Source organism: Neoarius graeffei, chromosome 6 (genome assembly GCF_027579695.1).
Source record: "Neoarius graeffei isolate fNeoGra1 chromosome 6, fNeoGra1.pri, whole genome shotgun sequence".
In the NCBI taxonomy this organism is placed as follows: domain Eukaryota; kingdom Metazoa; phylum Chordata; class Actinopteri; order Siluriformes; family Ariidae; genus Neoarius; species Neoarius graeffei.
The window spans coordinates 30,006,625-30,019,541 of NC_083574.1; the positions used below are offsets into that span (position 1 = coordinate 30,006,625).

Here is a 12,917-nt window from a genome sequence, read left to right on the forward strand (position 1 = left end):
TTCCACCAAAGCAGTTCCAGGGCTGGTTCGGGGCCAGTGCTTAGTTTGGAACCGGGTTTTCTGTTTCCACTGACAAAGAACTGGCTCTGGGGCCAGAAAAACCAGTTCCAGGCTAGCACCAACTCTCTGCTGGGCCAGAGGAAAGAACCGCTTATGTCAGCAGGGGGGCGGAGTTGTTAAGACCAACAACAATAACAAGACCGCGAAAGATGGCCATTTTTGAGCGACGAGAAGCAGCAGCTGTACAAACGCGAAGTCATTTATTATTGTTGCTGCTCCTTCTTCCGTGTTGTTTTTGCTTCGATATTTGCGCCAAGGTTTATGCAAACGTAGCGACGTAACTGACGTATACAGCGACGTAATGACATGGGTTCCCTTAGCACCGCGAGCTATGGAAAAGCAAACTGGTTCTCAGCTGGCTCGCAAGTTGAACGAGTTGTGAACCAGCACTGGCCCTGAACCAGCCCTGGAACTGATTTGGTGGAAAAGGGGTATAATAGGGCTATGCCTTCTGCCTAATTCTTATACTGAAACTCCTACAAGAGTTAATAAAACATCACAAAACTTAGTGCTTTAAATGGCCTATAACCAAGTAATATATGCGATGATGGATGTTTGTGAATCGGTTAATACTGATATGTAACATGCAAGTTTACTAAACGAGTGAATGAAAACACAATTGAATGCTGAACCTAAGAGCAATCAAAGTCCTTCCCATGCCTCAAAGCACAAAGAGCGGCGCCGATCTCTGTTTCAGTAGCCCTTGGCCTCTCGCCGATAGGGTTACAGTTGGGGGCTGGTCCCCTGGGTAACTGCGAGAGTTTGACTCTCTACTCACATCTGTGTTGCAGCATGCCTCACCAAATGGCAATGGGTACCATTTTTGATGGCCTTTGGTTTGACCCAACTACGAGAACTCGTGCTCTCCCGGTCGAGAGGTGGGGACATTAGCCCCTAGGCCAACCCGCGATACCCAAGAGCAGTGTAAAATGAAATGAAAACCGGAGAAAACTGGATTAATATGTAAAAGCAGCATAAGAGTTGGAGAGCGCTCTCTCCACAAAAAAATCAGATTTTCAATTTTAATCGACACCCCCCCCACCCCCCCACCCCACACACACACACACGCACTAAAAATCAAACTACAGATGACAAAGAAATGGTTCAAAATAAGTTTTACCTTTGTTTTCACTTAAATTTCCCCTTTGGGGTTAAAGTGCAACCAGAAACCAAAAAACAAGCTTGTAGATGAGATGGCAAACCATGCCATTGTAAATAGTGAGAACAGACAGTAAGGCCCTGGTCACACCGCCCAAACTTTGCTGGAGCGTTCCTGGAGCGGTGAAAAAAATTAATCACCGCTTGTAACCGTTCACCACCGTTTAACAAAAGTTGGCCCCCGTTAAAGCAACGCCGTATACGCTCGGCCACCGCTGATGTTTCTCGAGGGGCCCTCCTACCGCTCCGAAAGTTTTGAGCTGCACAAAATATTGCGAGCGGTGAGGAGGGGGCAATTTTCCGCCCCGGCAAAGTTCACCCCCGCTCCATCAACGCCCAGTCGAAGTTTGGCACCGCTAGACGCAAGTTCGTGGACGCTTGGGTCCGCTAGGCCAACGCAGAAATCTTGAACGCTGGACCACCGCTGCTTCGCCAGCGTTGCCCGGGCGGCGATTAAACGTTGCACAAACTTCGGTGGAGCGGTTGTAAGCGTTTTACGAGTAGACACGGGGTTGCTGGAACGGTGTCGGGCGTTGAAGCAGCTATCCATGGCGGCGATGAACTTTGGTTTGGCGTTGGTATAGAGGTGTCGGAGCGGGACCAGAATTTGGCTATAAATACGGGGAGAAATGGACCAGGAGCTCATTTGGAATCGAGCTGCCGTTGAGTTCAGACCTCATCTATATCGAATTTGCTCAAAGTTACAGTAAAACTGTATTACCATGGATGCTGAGAGACTTGCTATGATTGGTGCTAAACCAACTTTATACCCCCGCCGAGCCAAAGCCCGCATGCGCAGAACGCCGCTATACCAACGCTCGCGTCACCGCTAAACCAACGCTCGCTACCGCTAAACCAACGCTAAAGCAATGCCGGCTTCAGCAGTGCACCGCTAAGCCAACGCCCGTGTTTTCGATTTTTTTCCCATTTTGTGCGCGGTGACGAGCGTTGTCGAAATTCGGCCCCCCCTCCCTACCGTTGAAGGAACGCTCCAGCAAAGTTCGGGCGGTGTGACCGGGGCCTAACTTTTAGAAAGCTTTCTCCAACATAGCTTAGTTTCAAACTGGCACTGACACAATGCACCCTCAAACTTATAATAATAAATGCCCCCTCAAAAAAATAAATACAATTGTGTCCTTTTTGATAAAACTGACAAAATAGGAAAAAAAAAATCCCGACTTTTCCACCGTATGTATAGGCACCATGTCTTTTGCAATAAACATCATGATAGCATCTGTGATTGCCTTCCACCGCGACCCATTCTTATCATAAGGCACACAGTTCGAAAATGTGTCCGGGACGGTTGCTTGCTTTACTTTGGATGGTGCGCTCACGCTGCGGCTGTTTTCATTCCTCTGGGAGCAGCACTTCTCCCACTCTGTTGCATGCTTCTGTTTAAGGTGTTGGAATAAATTCGTTGTGCTGCTTCCTTTGGAAGCAACCGTTTTCAACCACTCCTTACAACGAGGACTTGTTTGGTCTGTGTCTGATGCCACAAAACCGAACCAATTCCAGATCACGAAGGAGGTTACTCCTTTCTTGGGCACAAGTTGCGGCTTTCCCCCAATTGCTGTCATGTTTGTGTGTCTCTATGGCAAGCGCATGGGAGGAGGGCTATAGTGTCCGTGCCCGATCCGTCCCTGCTGCCCGATCCGTTCTGCACATGCACAGAGGGGAGCGTCGGTGGCGGAAATTAAAACTGAGAACCGATTTTCATAAAAACAGTCCTTAACTGTAAATTCGAATTAATCAATAAAATCGATTTATTGCCCAGCTCATTCATTTATTTATATATATATATATATATATATATATATATATATATATATATATATATATATATATATATATATATATCTCCCCCTCCCTGAGCCATATTGAAGATGTGCTTTGTCCTGCAAGCTGACCACCTGCCCCACCTTTAACTTGCACATCACGAGAGTGCTGCTGTCTGCATCGAATTACTGCTATGCACAACTCCCTTCTTTTTCTTATGTCACTGACTACATAGGGATGCAGAGCAGAACAAATGGCCAAATAACACACAGGGTTTAAATACAGACATGTTAAAAGGTTGCTCAGCTGTTTGAGTACATGTGTGCATTCATACTTGGCAACAATTTGTCAACCTGAATGTGCACTCAACTCTGTGCATTGTTCCCACTCACCCCCTGGCGGTCCTTTTAGTAAGGCCATTAAAAAATGTTCTGTCTCCGGTCCACCGGCCGGGTGAGTGACGTTTGTGCGGGTGAAATTTTTTTTTTTTTTAACGCCAGTTTTTCGACATTTTTTTCGGGTTCGTAAATCTAAAATCGAACTTGGCATTTCCGCATTCCCAGGGCTTTCCACTAAGGCTCATACTAGCCAGCCATGACAAATAAGTAGCCGGGGGGGGGGGGTAAACACAAAATAAACTCCTGTGCACGCAGTTCCCAGGGTTAAATGTATTTTCCACAGACCATTTATTTATTCACTTTACTCAAATACAAAGTAAAATGGCAGTAAATCTTCTTTCTTTTCTTGCGTATTGCATCATGAGGCGTTCCTGGCTTGTAAATCTCTTATTTTTGGTGCATGACACATTCACGCAGCTGAGTGCGCGCGCACACCGCATGTCGGGGCGCGGATGAGTTACTCTCCCTTGATCAACGGTTCAGTTTGACATTTATTGTCAGTCCGTTAGATAAACAATTTTATTAAAATCGAAAATTAATATTTAGAGCCTGTGCGCTACAAAAATAGTCATTAAAGTAGCCGGCTAGACTTAATTGTGTGGCCGGCAGCCGGCGCTTGTGGAAAGCACTGTCGAATCAGCTCTGCGCATGCGCCGTGCGGCACAAAAAAATAGCAGCCACCATGAAGGAAGGAGATCCGGAGTTTTCAAACATTTGCTTAAGTGTGAAATCGCAAAATGGTATTCTAGCGAACAACAAAATGGTAAGGATTTAGAAAAACAAATCATTCATTTTAATAGTGTAATTTCATCCGAACTAGGCCTAACGGTCGATTCAGAACTACAAAAAGTCCGTGTGTCGGACATTTTAAGTACCTTTGTAAAAGTTTTGCAAATGTTGCAGTCAGCATTTAAAATGCTAACTTAAAGTTTTTGTACAAGTTTCAGTTGATTTAACTGTCATATTTTATTAAATGTGTCTCTGCTTTTGTAATAAAAAAAAAAGTACTGAAAAAAAGCAAACACAGCATTGCAATTTCTTATCCATCCATATATAATAAAAATAAATAAATAAATCCCTCCCTCCCGACTGAAATTTTTTTTTGCCCACCCGGTGGACAGGAAACGGATTTTTTTTTTTAAGGATGGCCTAAGCTTCATGTGGTATCACAGATGTACGTTATTTGAGCGATGGCAGACGTATGAGTTATAATTAATCTCATCAAGTTCCAGGAAAATTGCATATGGACCATTTATAACCAAGTGATGCATGTAATATATTGTGCCATGACAAATTGATAGAAATTATTTGAAATTTTAAAAAACGTGATCAAGCTGTGTAATCTTTAGTTTTTATTCTCCGCTGGCCGAAAGGCCTGAAGGGGGATTATGTCGTGGCGATGTCAGTCTGTGCATCCCGGGAAGGGTACTCGCCTTCTGAAATCAACTCCTCATGATTTTTGGAGGAATTCTTTGTCGGTAATACGCATGTTGTAATTTTGTTAAATTCGGTCACGTTTTACCAGAGTTACAGCCCTTGATTAACAAAATTTATACTTTGACAATTTCATGAGTGTTTTTTTCCATCTGACATCAACTCCTCTCTGAATTTTTGGAGGAATTTCTCGAAGCTTGGCAAAAGGCTTTGTTATATGACGGTAATACACGTATTGCGATTTTAATTTTGTTTGTGAAAATTTTACCAGAGTTTTGACCCTTGATTAAATAACTTGTACTTTGACAATTTCATGAGGGTGTGCGTTCTTCTGAAATCAACTCCTCTCACAGTTTGTGGAGGAATTTCACCAAACTTGGCAAAAGGCTTTGTTATATGACAATTATGCGTATATTGAAATTTAGTTTAATTTGGGCAGATATTTCCAGAGTTATGCTCTTGATGATTAACAAACTTTGGCAATTTCATCAAGGTGTGCTTTCTTTCTGAAATCAATTTCCCTCACAGTTTTTATTATCCCCGGCTGGCTGGAAGGGGGATTATGTCGTGGTGATGTCAGTCTGTCTCGGGAAGGGTACTCACCTTGTGAAATGAACTCCTCTCTCAATTTTTGGAGGAATTTCATGAAATTTGACAGGATTCTTTGTTACATGTTTGTAATACGCATATTGCAATTTTGTTCAATTCAGTCATGTTTTACCAGATTTATGGAATAGTTGCCAGCTGGGGATATTGTGCTCTCAGAGCACTCTTGTTCCTTGCTGTGATTGTGTTTAGACAGCAGAGTGCGCAATAAAACACCCTACATGAAGGCACATGCAGGAAGGCACGTGACTTCACTGTAGGTGGAAGTAACACAGCTCAAATGCCATGAAAACATACCCACAAGATAAAATGAGAAATGTGCTGTTGTGTGATCGTGCAAATGGATTTAACAAGAAATCAGAGCTCTGTTTACAGGCTGCTGAAAGCTAAAAAGAAGCAAATACAGGGAGTAGAAATGTTCATAAGTTGAAGAAAAGGCATATTTATTAGTGTCTTCATTTTTTATAAAAGGAGTATTTTAGTTAATGGGCTACATTTTACTCTAGCCTTTACAAATGTGAATAGAGTTATTGATTTATAATTAAGAAAATCAAGGTTTTTTTTTAATTTAACAAAAGGTGTGCATATTTTACATATACGCACAGACAGTGGTGCTTGAAAGTTTGTGAGCCCTTTAGAATTCTCGATATTTCTGCATAAATGACCTAATCCATCAGATTTTCACATAAGTCCTAAAAGTAGATAGAGAACCCAGTTAAACAAACGAGACAAAAATATTATACTTGGTCATTTTATTTATTGAGAAAAAATTATCCAATATTACGTGTGTGTGTGAGTGGCAAAAGTATGTGAACCTCTAGGATTAGCAGTTAATTTGAAGGTGAAATTGGTGTCAGGTGTTTTCAATCAATGGGATGACGATCAGGTGAGAGTGGGCACCGTTTTATTTAAAGAACAGGGCTCTATCAAAGTCTGATCTTCACAACACGTTTGTGGAAGTGTATCATGGCACGAACAAAGGAGATTTCTGAGGACCTCAGAAAAAGCATTGTTGATGCTCGTCAGGCTGGAAAAGGTTACAAAACCATCTCTAAAGAGTTTGGGCTCCACCAATCCACAGTCAGACAGATTGTGTACAAATGGAGGAAATTCAAGACCATTGTTACCCTCCCCAGGAGTGGTCGACCAACAAAAATCACTCCAAGAGCAAGGTGTGTAATAGTCGGTGAGGTCACAAAGGACCCCAGGGTAAATTCTAAGCAACTGAAGGCCTCTCTCACATTTGGTTAATGTTCATGAGTCCACCATCAGGGCAACACTGAACAACAATGGTGTGCATGGCAGGGTTGTAAGGAGAAAGCCACTGCTCTCGAAAAAGAACATTGCTGCTTGTCTGTAGTTTGCTAATGATCACATGGACAAGCCAGAAGGCTATTGGAAAAATGTTTTGTGGATGGATGAGATCAAACTAGAATTTTTTTGGTTTGAATGAGAAGCATTATGTTTGGAGAAAGGAAAACACTGCATTCCAGCATAAGAATCTTATTCCATCTGTGAAATGTGGTGATGGTAGTATCATGTTTTGGGCCTGTTTTGTTGCACCTGGGCCAGGACGGCTTGCTGTCATGGATGGAACAATGAATTCTGAATTATACCAGCGAATTCTAAAGGAAAATGTCAGGGTATCTGTCCATGAACTGAATCTCAAGAGAAGGTGGGTCATGCAGCAAGACAACGACCCTAAGCACGCAATTCATTCTACCAAAGAATGGTTAAAGGAGAATAAAGTTAATGTTTTGGAATGGCCAAGTCAAAGTCCTGACCTTTAATCCAATCGAAATGTTGTGGAAGGACCTGAAGCGAGCAGTTCATGTGAGGAAACCCACCAACATCCCAGAGTTGAAGCTATTCTGTAGGGAGGAATGGGTTAAAATTCCTCCAAGCTGGTGTGCAGGACTGATCAACAGTTACCGGAAACGTTTACAGTGGTGCTTGAAAGTTTGTGAACCCTTTAGAATTTTCTATATTTCTGCATAAATATGACCTAAAACATCAGATTTTCACAAGTCCTAAAAGTAGATAAAGAGAACCCAGTTAAACAAATGAGACAAAAATATTATACTTGGTCATTTATTTATTGAGGAAAACGATCCAATATTACATATCTGTCAGTGGTAAAAGTATGTGAACCTCTAGGGTTAGCAGTAAATTTGAAGGTGAAATTAGAGTCAGGTGTTTTCAATCAATGGGATGACAATCAGGTGTGAGTGGGCACCCTGTTTTATTTAAAGAACAGGGCTCTATCAAAGTCTGATCTTCAACACATGGATGTGGAAGTGTATCATGGTGCGAACAAAGGAGATTTCTGAGGACCTCTGAAAAAGTGTTGTTGATGCTCATCAGGCTGGAAAAGGTGACAAAACCATCTCTAAAGAGTTTGGACTCCACCAATCCACAGTCAGACAGATTGTGTACAAATGGAGGAAATTCAAGCCCATTGTTACCCTCCCCAGGAGTGGTCAAGCAACAAAGATCACTCCAAGAGCAAGGTGTGTAATAGTCGGTGAGGTCACAAAGGACCCCAGGGTAACTTCTAAGCAACTGAAGGCCTCTCTCACATTGGCTAATGTTCATGAGTCCACCATCAGGAGAACACTGAACAACAATGGTGTGCATGGCAGGGTTGCAAGGAGAAAGCCACTGCTCTCCACAAAGAACATTGCTGCTCATCTGCAGTTTGCTAAAGATCACGTGGACAAGCCAGAAGGCTATTGGAAAAAAAATGTTTTGTGGACAGATGAGACCAAAATAGAGCTTTTTGGTTTAAATGAGAAGCGTTATGTTTTGGAAAAAGGAAAACACTGCATTCCAGCATAAGAACCTTATCCCATCTGTGAAACGTGGTGGCGGTAGTATCATGGTTTGGGCCTGTTTTGCTGCATCTGGGCCAGGACGGCTTGCCATCATTGATGGAACAATGAATTCTGAATTATACCAGCAAATTCTAAAGGAAAATGTCAGGACATCTGTCCATGAACTGAATCTCAAGAGAAGGTGGGTCATGCAGCAAGACAACGACCCTAAGCACACACGTCATTCTACCAAAGAATGGTTAAAGAAGAATAAAGTGAATGTTTTGGAATGGCCAAGTCAAAGTCCTGACCTTAATCCAATCGAAATGTTGTGGAAGGACCTGAAGCGAGCAGTTCATGTGAGGAAACCCACCAACATCCCAGAGTTGAAGCTGTTCTGTACGGAGGAATGGGCTAAAATTCCTCCAAGCCGGTGTGCAGGACTGATAAACAGTTACGGGAAATGTTTAGTTGCAGTTATTGCTGCACAAGGGGGTCACACCAGATACTGAAAGCAAAGGTTCACATACTTTTGCCACTCACAGATATGTAATATTGGGTCATTTTCCTCAATAAATAAATGACCAAGTACAATATTTTTGTCTCATTTGTTTAACTGGGTTCTCTTTATCTACTTTTAGGACTTGTGTGAAAATCTGATGATGTTTTAGGTCATATTTATGCAGAAATATAGAACATTCTAAAGGGTTCACAAACTTTCGTGTGTGTGTGAAATAAAATGTTCATTTTTTCAAAAAAAGGGGGAAAATCAAATTGTGAATGACTGTGAACTGGCTGAATTGTTGCATGCCTATTTATGATGCTTATCTTTGCCTTTTTCTTCCCTGTCTGTCTCTGCAGTGAATGGTAGTGTCTATAAAGGGTATGTCCCTTCAGGAGAGAGGTGCCAATGTCCATCAGGATTAATCACACTGCAGGGGGGTCACTGCGCCGATCACAGAGGAACACACTCGCCACCAGGTCTGTATAGATGACTTGCAACCACATGATCAGAATGTGCTATGTCATGAGCGTCCACCATGATGGTGGATATACAAAGCAACTCGGATGGCAGCTGCTGAAAGTGTGTCTGTAAATAATGCTGAATTTTCTCAGTATTACCGCGATTTGAATGATCAAGCAAAGATTCAAAGCAAAGAGAAGATGGATGTGTGGTTTTGATCCATATTATTTAAAGAAAGTTAGACTTTTCTGAAGATTAGATGCTTCTGCTGACCATTGAGTACCCCGATATCGCATTCTATCTGGTTCGGCTGCTGAAGAATCAGGTCTGACCTTGGATGAAACATCGCCCGTTTTCTGAGTGGGTGCCCAGTCTGGATTGTTTCTATCGTATAATTTTGCTGGTGCTCCTAGAAGCGAAATGGTAATACACGTGTTAAAATTATAATGACTGAGTTAACTACGGCAAGAGAACGCTCATTTTATTGCAAAATTCTAGCAACACAAAATTCTTTCATGATATTGAAAGCTTTTGAATCTCACCTGAGATAAAATGATTACTGTGAACACGAGCTGTTTTGGTTTAAGCCTCTGTTAGATCTGCCCTGCCAGTGTTCAGCCGTGCTCGTCTCCTCTCTGTACTAAGCCTCAGTTTCCTCAGCCTCTTTCCAAATCATGGACGGAATTCTAAAAAAAAAATTGGAATGTGCTCTGGTCACGAGTACTGTTGTGACCACAACCATATACAGCACAAAGATATGGCATAGCTAAAAGAATGCTTAAAGCAGTGGAAAAACGAAGTTGTGCACGTGTGACTGTTTTGTATGGAATGTCGCTTGACCCCACATTTGTATATCCACCAACATGGCTGACATCCGGGTTTCTATTTTGCTTTGATGTCACTTGCAAGTCAAGGATACCCACAACACTATGTGAGAGTATTTTCTAATCTTTTGAATGGCGGAATATTTTCCTTTTAATATTATTCCTTTTTGGAAAGAGAATGGTGCGTAATAAGGTTTGTCACAAAATCAGAGTTTTGACTTTGATGCTGGTTAGGGATGTTAACCGATGACCGTTTGACCAGTGGTTGACCGAATCAACGTCAACCGGTTAATTTCTTTTTGGTTGTCGGTTAAAAAAAAAAAATCAATCGTTTTGAAGCTGCCAATTTTGGAGCGGACCACCTGGAATTCTGTGTTGTAAACGCTTGGGCCATGCCATGTGGTGTAAGGACGACAGCTGACAAATCAGAAACACCCATTCAGTCATGTCCCGCCCTCTCGCCCCAGTTAAAGACAGCTGACAAATCAGAAACACCCATTCAGTCATGTCCCGCCCTCCCGCCCCAGTTGAACACAGCTGCCACTCGGCGAAAGAATAAGTGTGTAGACACAGGCTTTTTAGCTTACAAATTACTTTTTTTTTTTTTTTAATTATTATTAGAAGGCACATCGAGTTTAGTTCTGCCTTGGGCAGTGCATTCTGAAAGTATGTTTCGGTCTGTAGCCAACAATGCGTGTTATTGCAGATCATATCTCTCCACACAAACTAAAGGCTCAGATGCCGACTTTTTCACGGCTTTTTCATGGACTGTAACGGCATTTGCTTATGTAGTAATTTTAATACAGAATTTACTCTGATGAAATTATTCAGACACGCCAACGCCCCCCCCCCCCAAAAAAAAAATCGGATCTGCACGAGCCGTGAAAAAGGCGTGCCGTTTGCATCCCTGTTTAAACTCATAGGTTAACCGACTTTAACCGGCGCATGAGGCTCGGTGGCCGGTCAAGATTTTTTTTTAGTTTTCGCCATCCCTAATGCTGGTGCCAAGGTGTAGTATTGTAATCTTTGATACTGAAAGGATACTTTGGCCAAGAATGAAATAAAGAAATGATGAAGGCAAAATACAGGCACTTGTTATAAAACATTCAAAGTTCAGGTTGTTGACCCTACGTTATTTCCTTTTAATTACCATAAGGTGCTTATGGTCAGTAAAGGAGATAAGAAAATCAAAAATGTTGAATAGATTAGAGCCACATAGGGCTGACCAAATGGAGGAAGCTGTTATTGGCCTGGCTTAATAAATTCTCCTCAAATATGCACAGAAATATTGATCTAGTTGTAGTTATAGCTCAGTACTGTCCAATGCCAAATTGTACCATTTTATGACACTAAAAGTCACGTCCCTGAAATGGTGTTTAAAGGCATGGGGTACCTGTACTTTTAAACAGCATCAGTTCCTTATTAAGGTGAGTGTTTAACACCCCTATTTTTAACATTTTTTTTTTTTTTATGCTTTAAAATTGGTTGATTTATTTTACAGTACCCATTCTTAAGTCACGTATAGCACTAAAGTGCAAAGCCGGGGGTACTTGTCAATCACTTTTTTTTTTTTTTTTTTATTGTCATAAATAACAACGAAATTCCGTTGGAGCAACCCAGCCATACATAGTAGGTGTAAAAGTGCATAATGTAAAAAGTGCATAGTAGTGCAAAGTCCCATAATACCCATTATAAATAGAGTACAGTGCAGGCACGAACTGTAAACTGTCATAGTCGTAGCAGCAAGAGGTATATCAGAAAACAGATTAAGAACAGGGGCACCCAAAACAGAGCATGGTCAGATGTGGAGTTAATGTAATGTTGCAGCAATGCAGAGTTCAGTTCACAGTTATTGTAGTAGGGTGAGGTGTGGTTTACTGTCCATGGGAGGAGGGGAGTGGGGCACTGTTCAGCAGCCTCACTGCCTGAGGGTACAGGCTTTGGGCCGTTCTGGCTGGTAAGGCCCTGTACCTTCTGTTTGAGGGCAGCAGGTGGAACAGGTAATGGGCCGGGTGGTGTTGGTCACAGAGGATGTTACGCGCACTCTTCAGACAGCGGGAGGTGTAGATGGTCCTGATCTCTGGTAGAGTAGTCCCCATGATTTTCCCCGCTGTTTTTATCACCCGCTGGAGTGCCTGCTGTTCGGCCTTCGTGCAGCTGGAGAACCACACAAGGAAACCATACGTGAGAACACTGCTGATGGCACAGTTGTAAAAGTTCACCATCAGCTGTTTCTGGATCCCGGCATTCTTCAGTTGCCTCAGGTAGTAGAGCCGTTGCTGGGCCTTTCCTACCACTGAGGTGCTGTTGATGCCCCAGGACAGGTCCTCAGTGATAGTCACTCCCAAGAATTTGAAGTACATCACCCTCTCCTACATGTTTTACAGTACAAAGGTTTATAGCTCCCCCCCTCCCCCCCCCCAGTACTGGTTTTCTTTTGTGTATTGGCTGCCTGATTCAACAGCAAGATCAGTCCGAACATGCCCAAAACTCAGTAGTTCAAGTTGTGAAAGCTAGGCTGGGGGCATGAATCAACTTTTCTCTTGCTGTCTGTCGGGAACGATTTTTGATTTGTTGCTGTGCAGGTTATTAAATGTTGTGGGTTTTTTTTTTTTTTTTTTTTGTAGACGTGTAAATCTGGTGTTAATGTTCTAATACATGTCTTTATTTTTTTATTATTATTTTTTAAATATTCTGTAACTCTTCTCCAGGTTGCAGTCAGAACAAAGCAAACAAAAAACACATTCCCCTCCTGAAAGCAGAAGATCATATACTAAAGCTTCCAAAGCCCCGCCCACACCTGCAGCTGGCTCCTCGTGTGGCCACGCCCCTCGAAGGTATTGTCAGCATCAAGTGACCCAAAGAAAAGATGAATCTTCAAATG

The 12,917-nt window shown here is 42.3% G+C and overlaps 1 protein-coding gene across 6 annotated transcripts in view; it reads left to right on the top strand.

Moving 5' to 3' along the window:
* trip12 (thyroid hormone receptor interactor 12) overlaps positions 1-12,917 on the top strand; it is a 167,863-nt gene that overhangs the window by 19,107 nt on the left and 135,839 nt on the right. For all 6 annotated transcript variants that reach the window (XM_060923554.1, XM_060923558.1, XM_060923555.1 and 3 more), the window contains 2 exons: positions 9,107-9,226; positions 12,745-12,870. In XM_060923554.1, coding sequence (XP_060779537.1) covers positions 9,156-9,226; positions 12,745-12,870 — 197 coding nt within the window. In that variant the 5' untranslated portion in view covers positions 9,107-9,155. The remainder of the gene's footprint in view (positions 1-9,106; positions 9,227-12,744; positions 12,871-12,917) is intronic.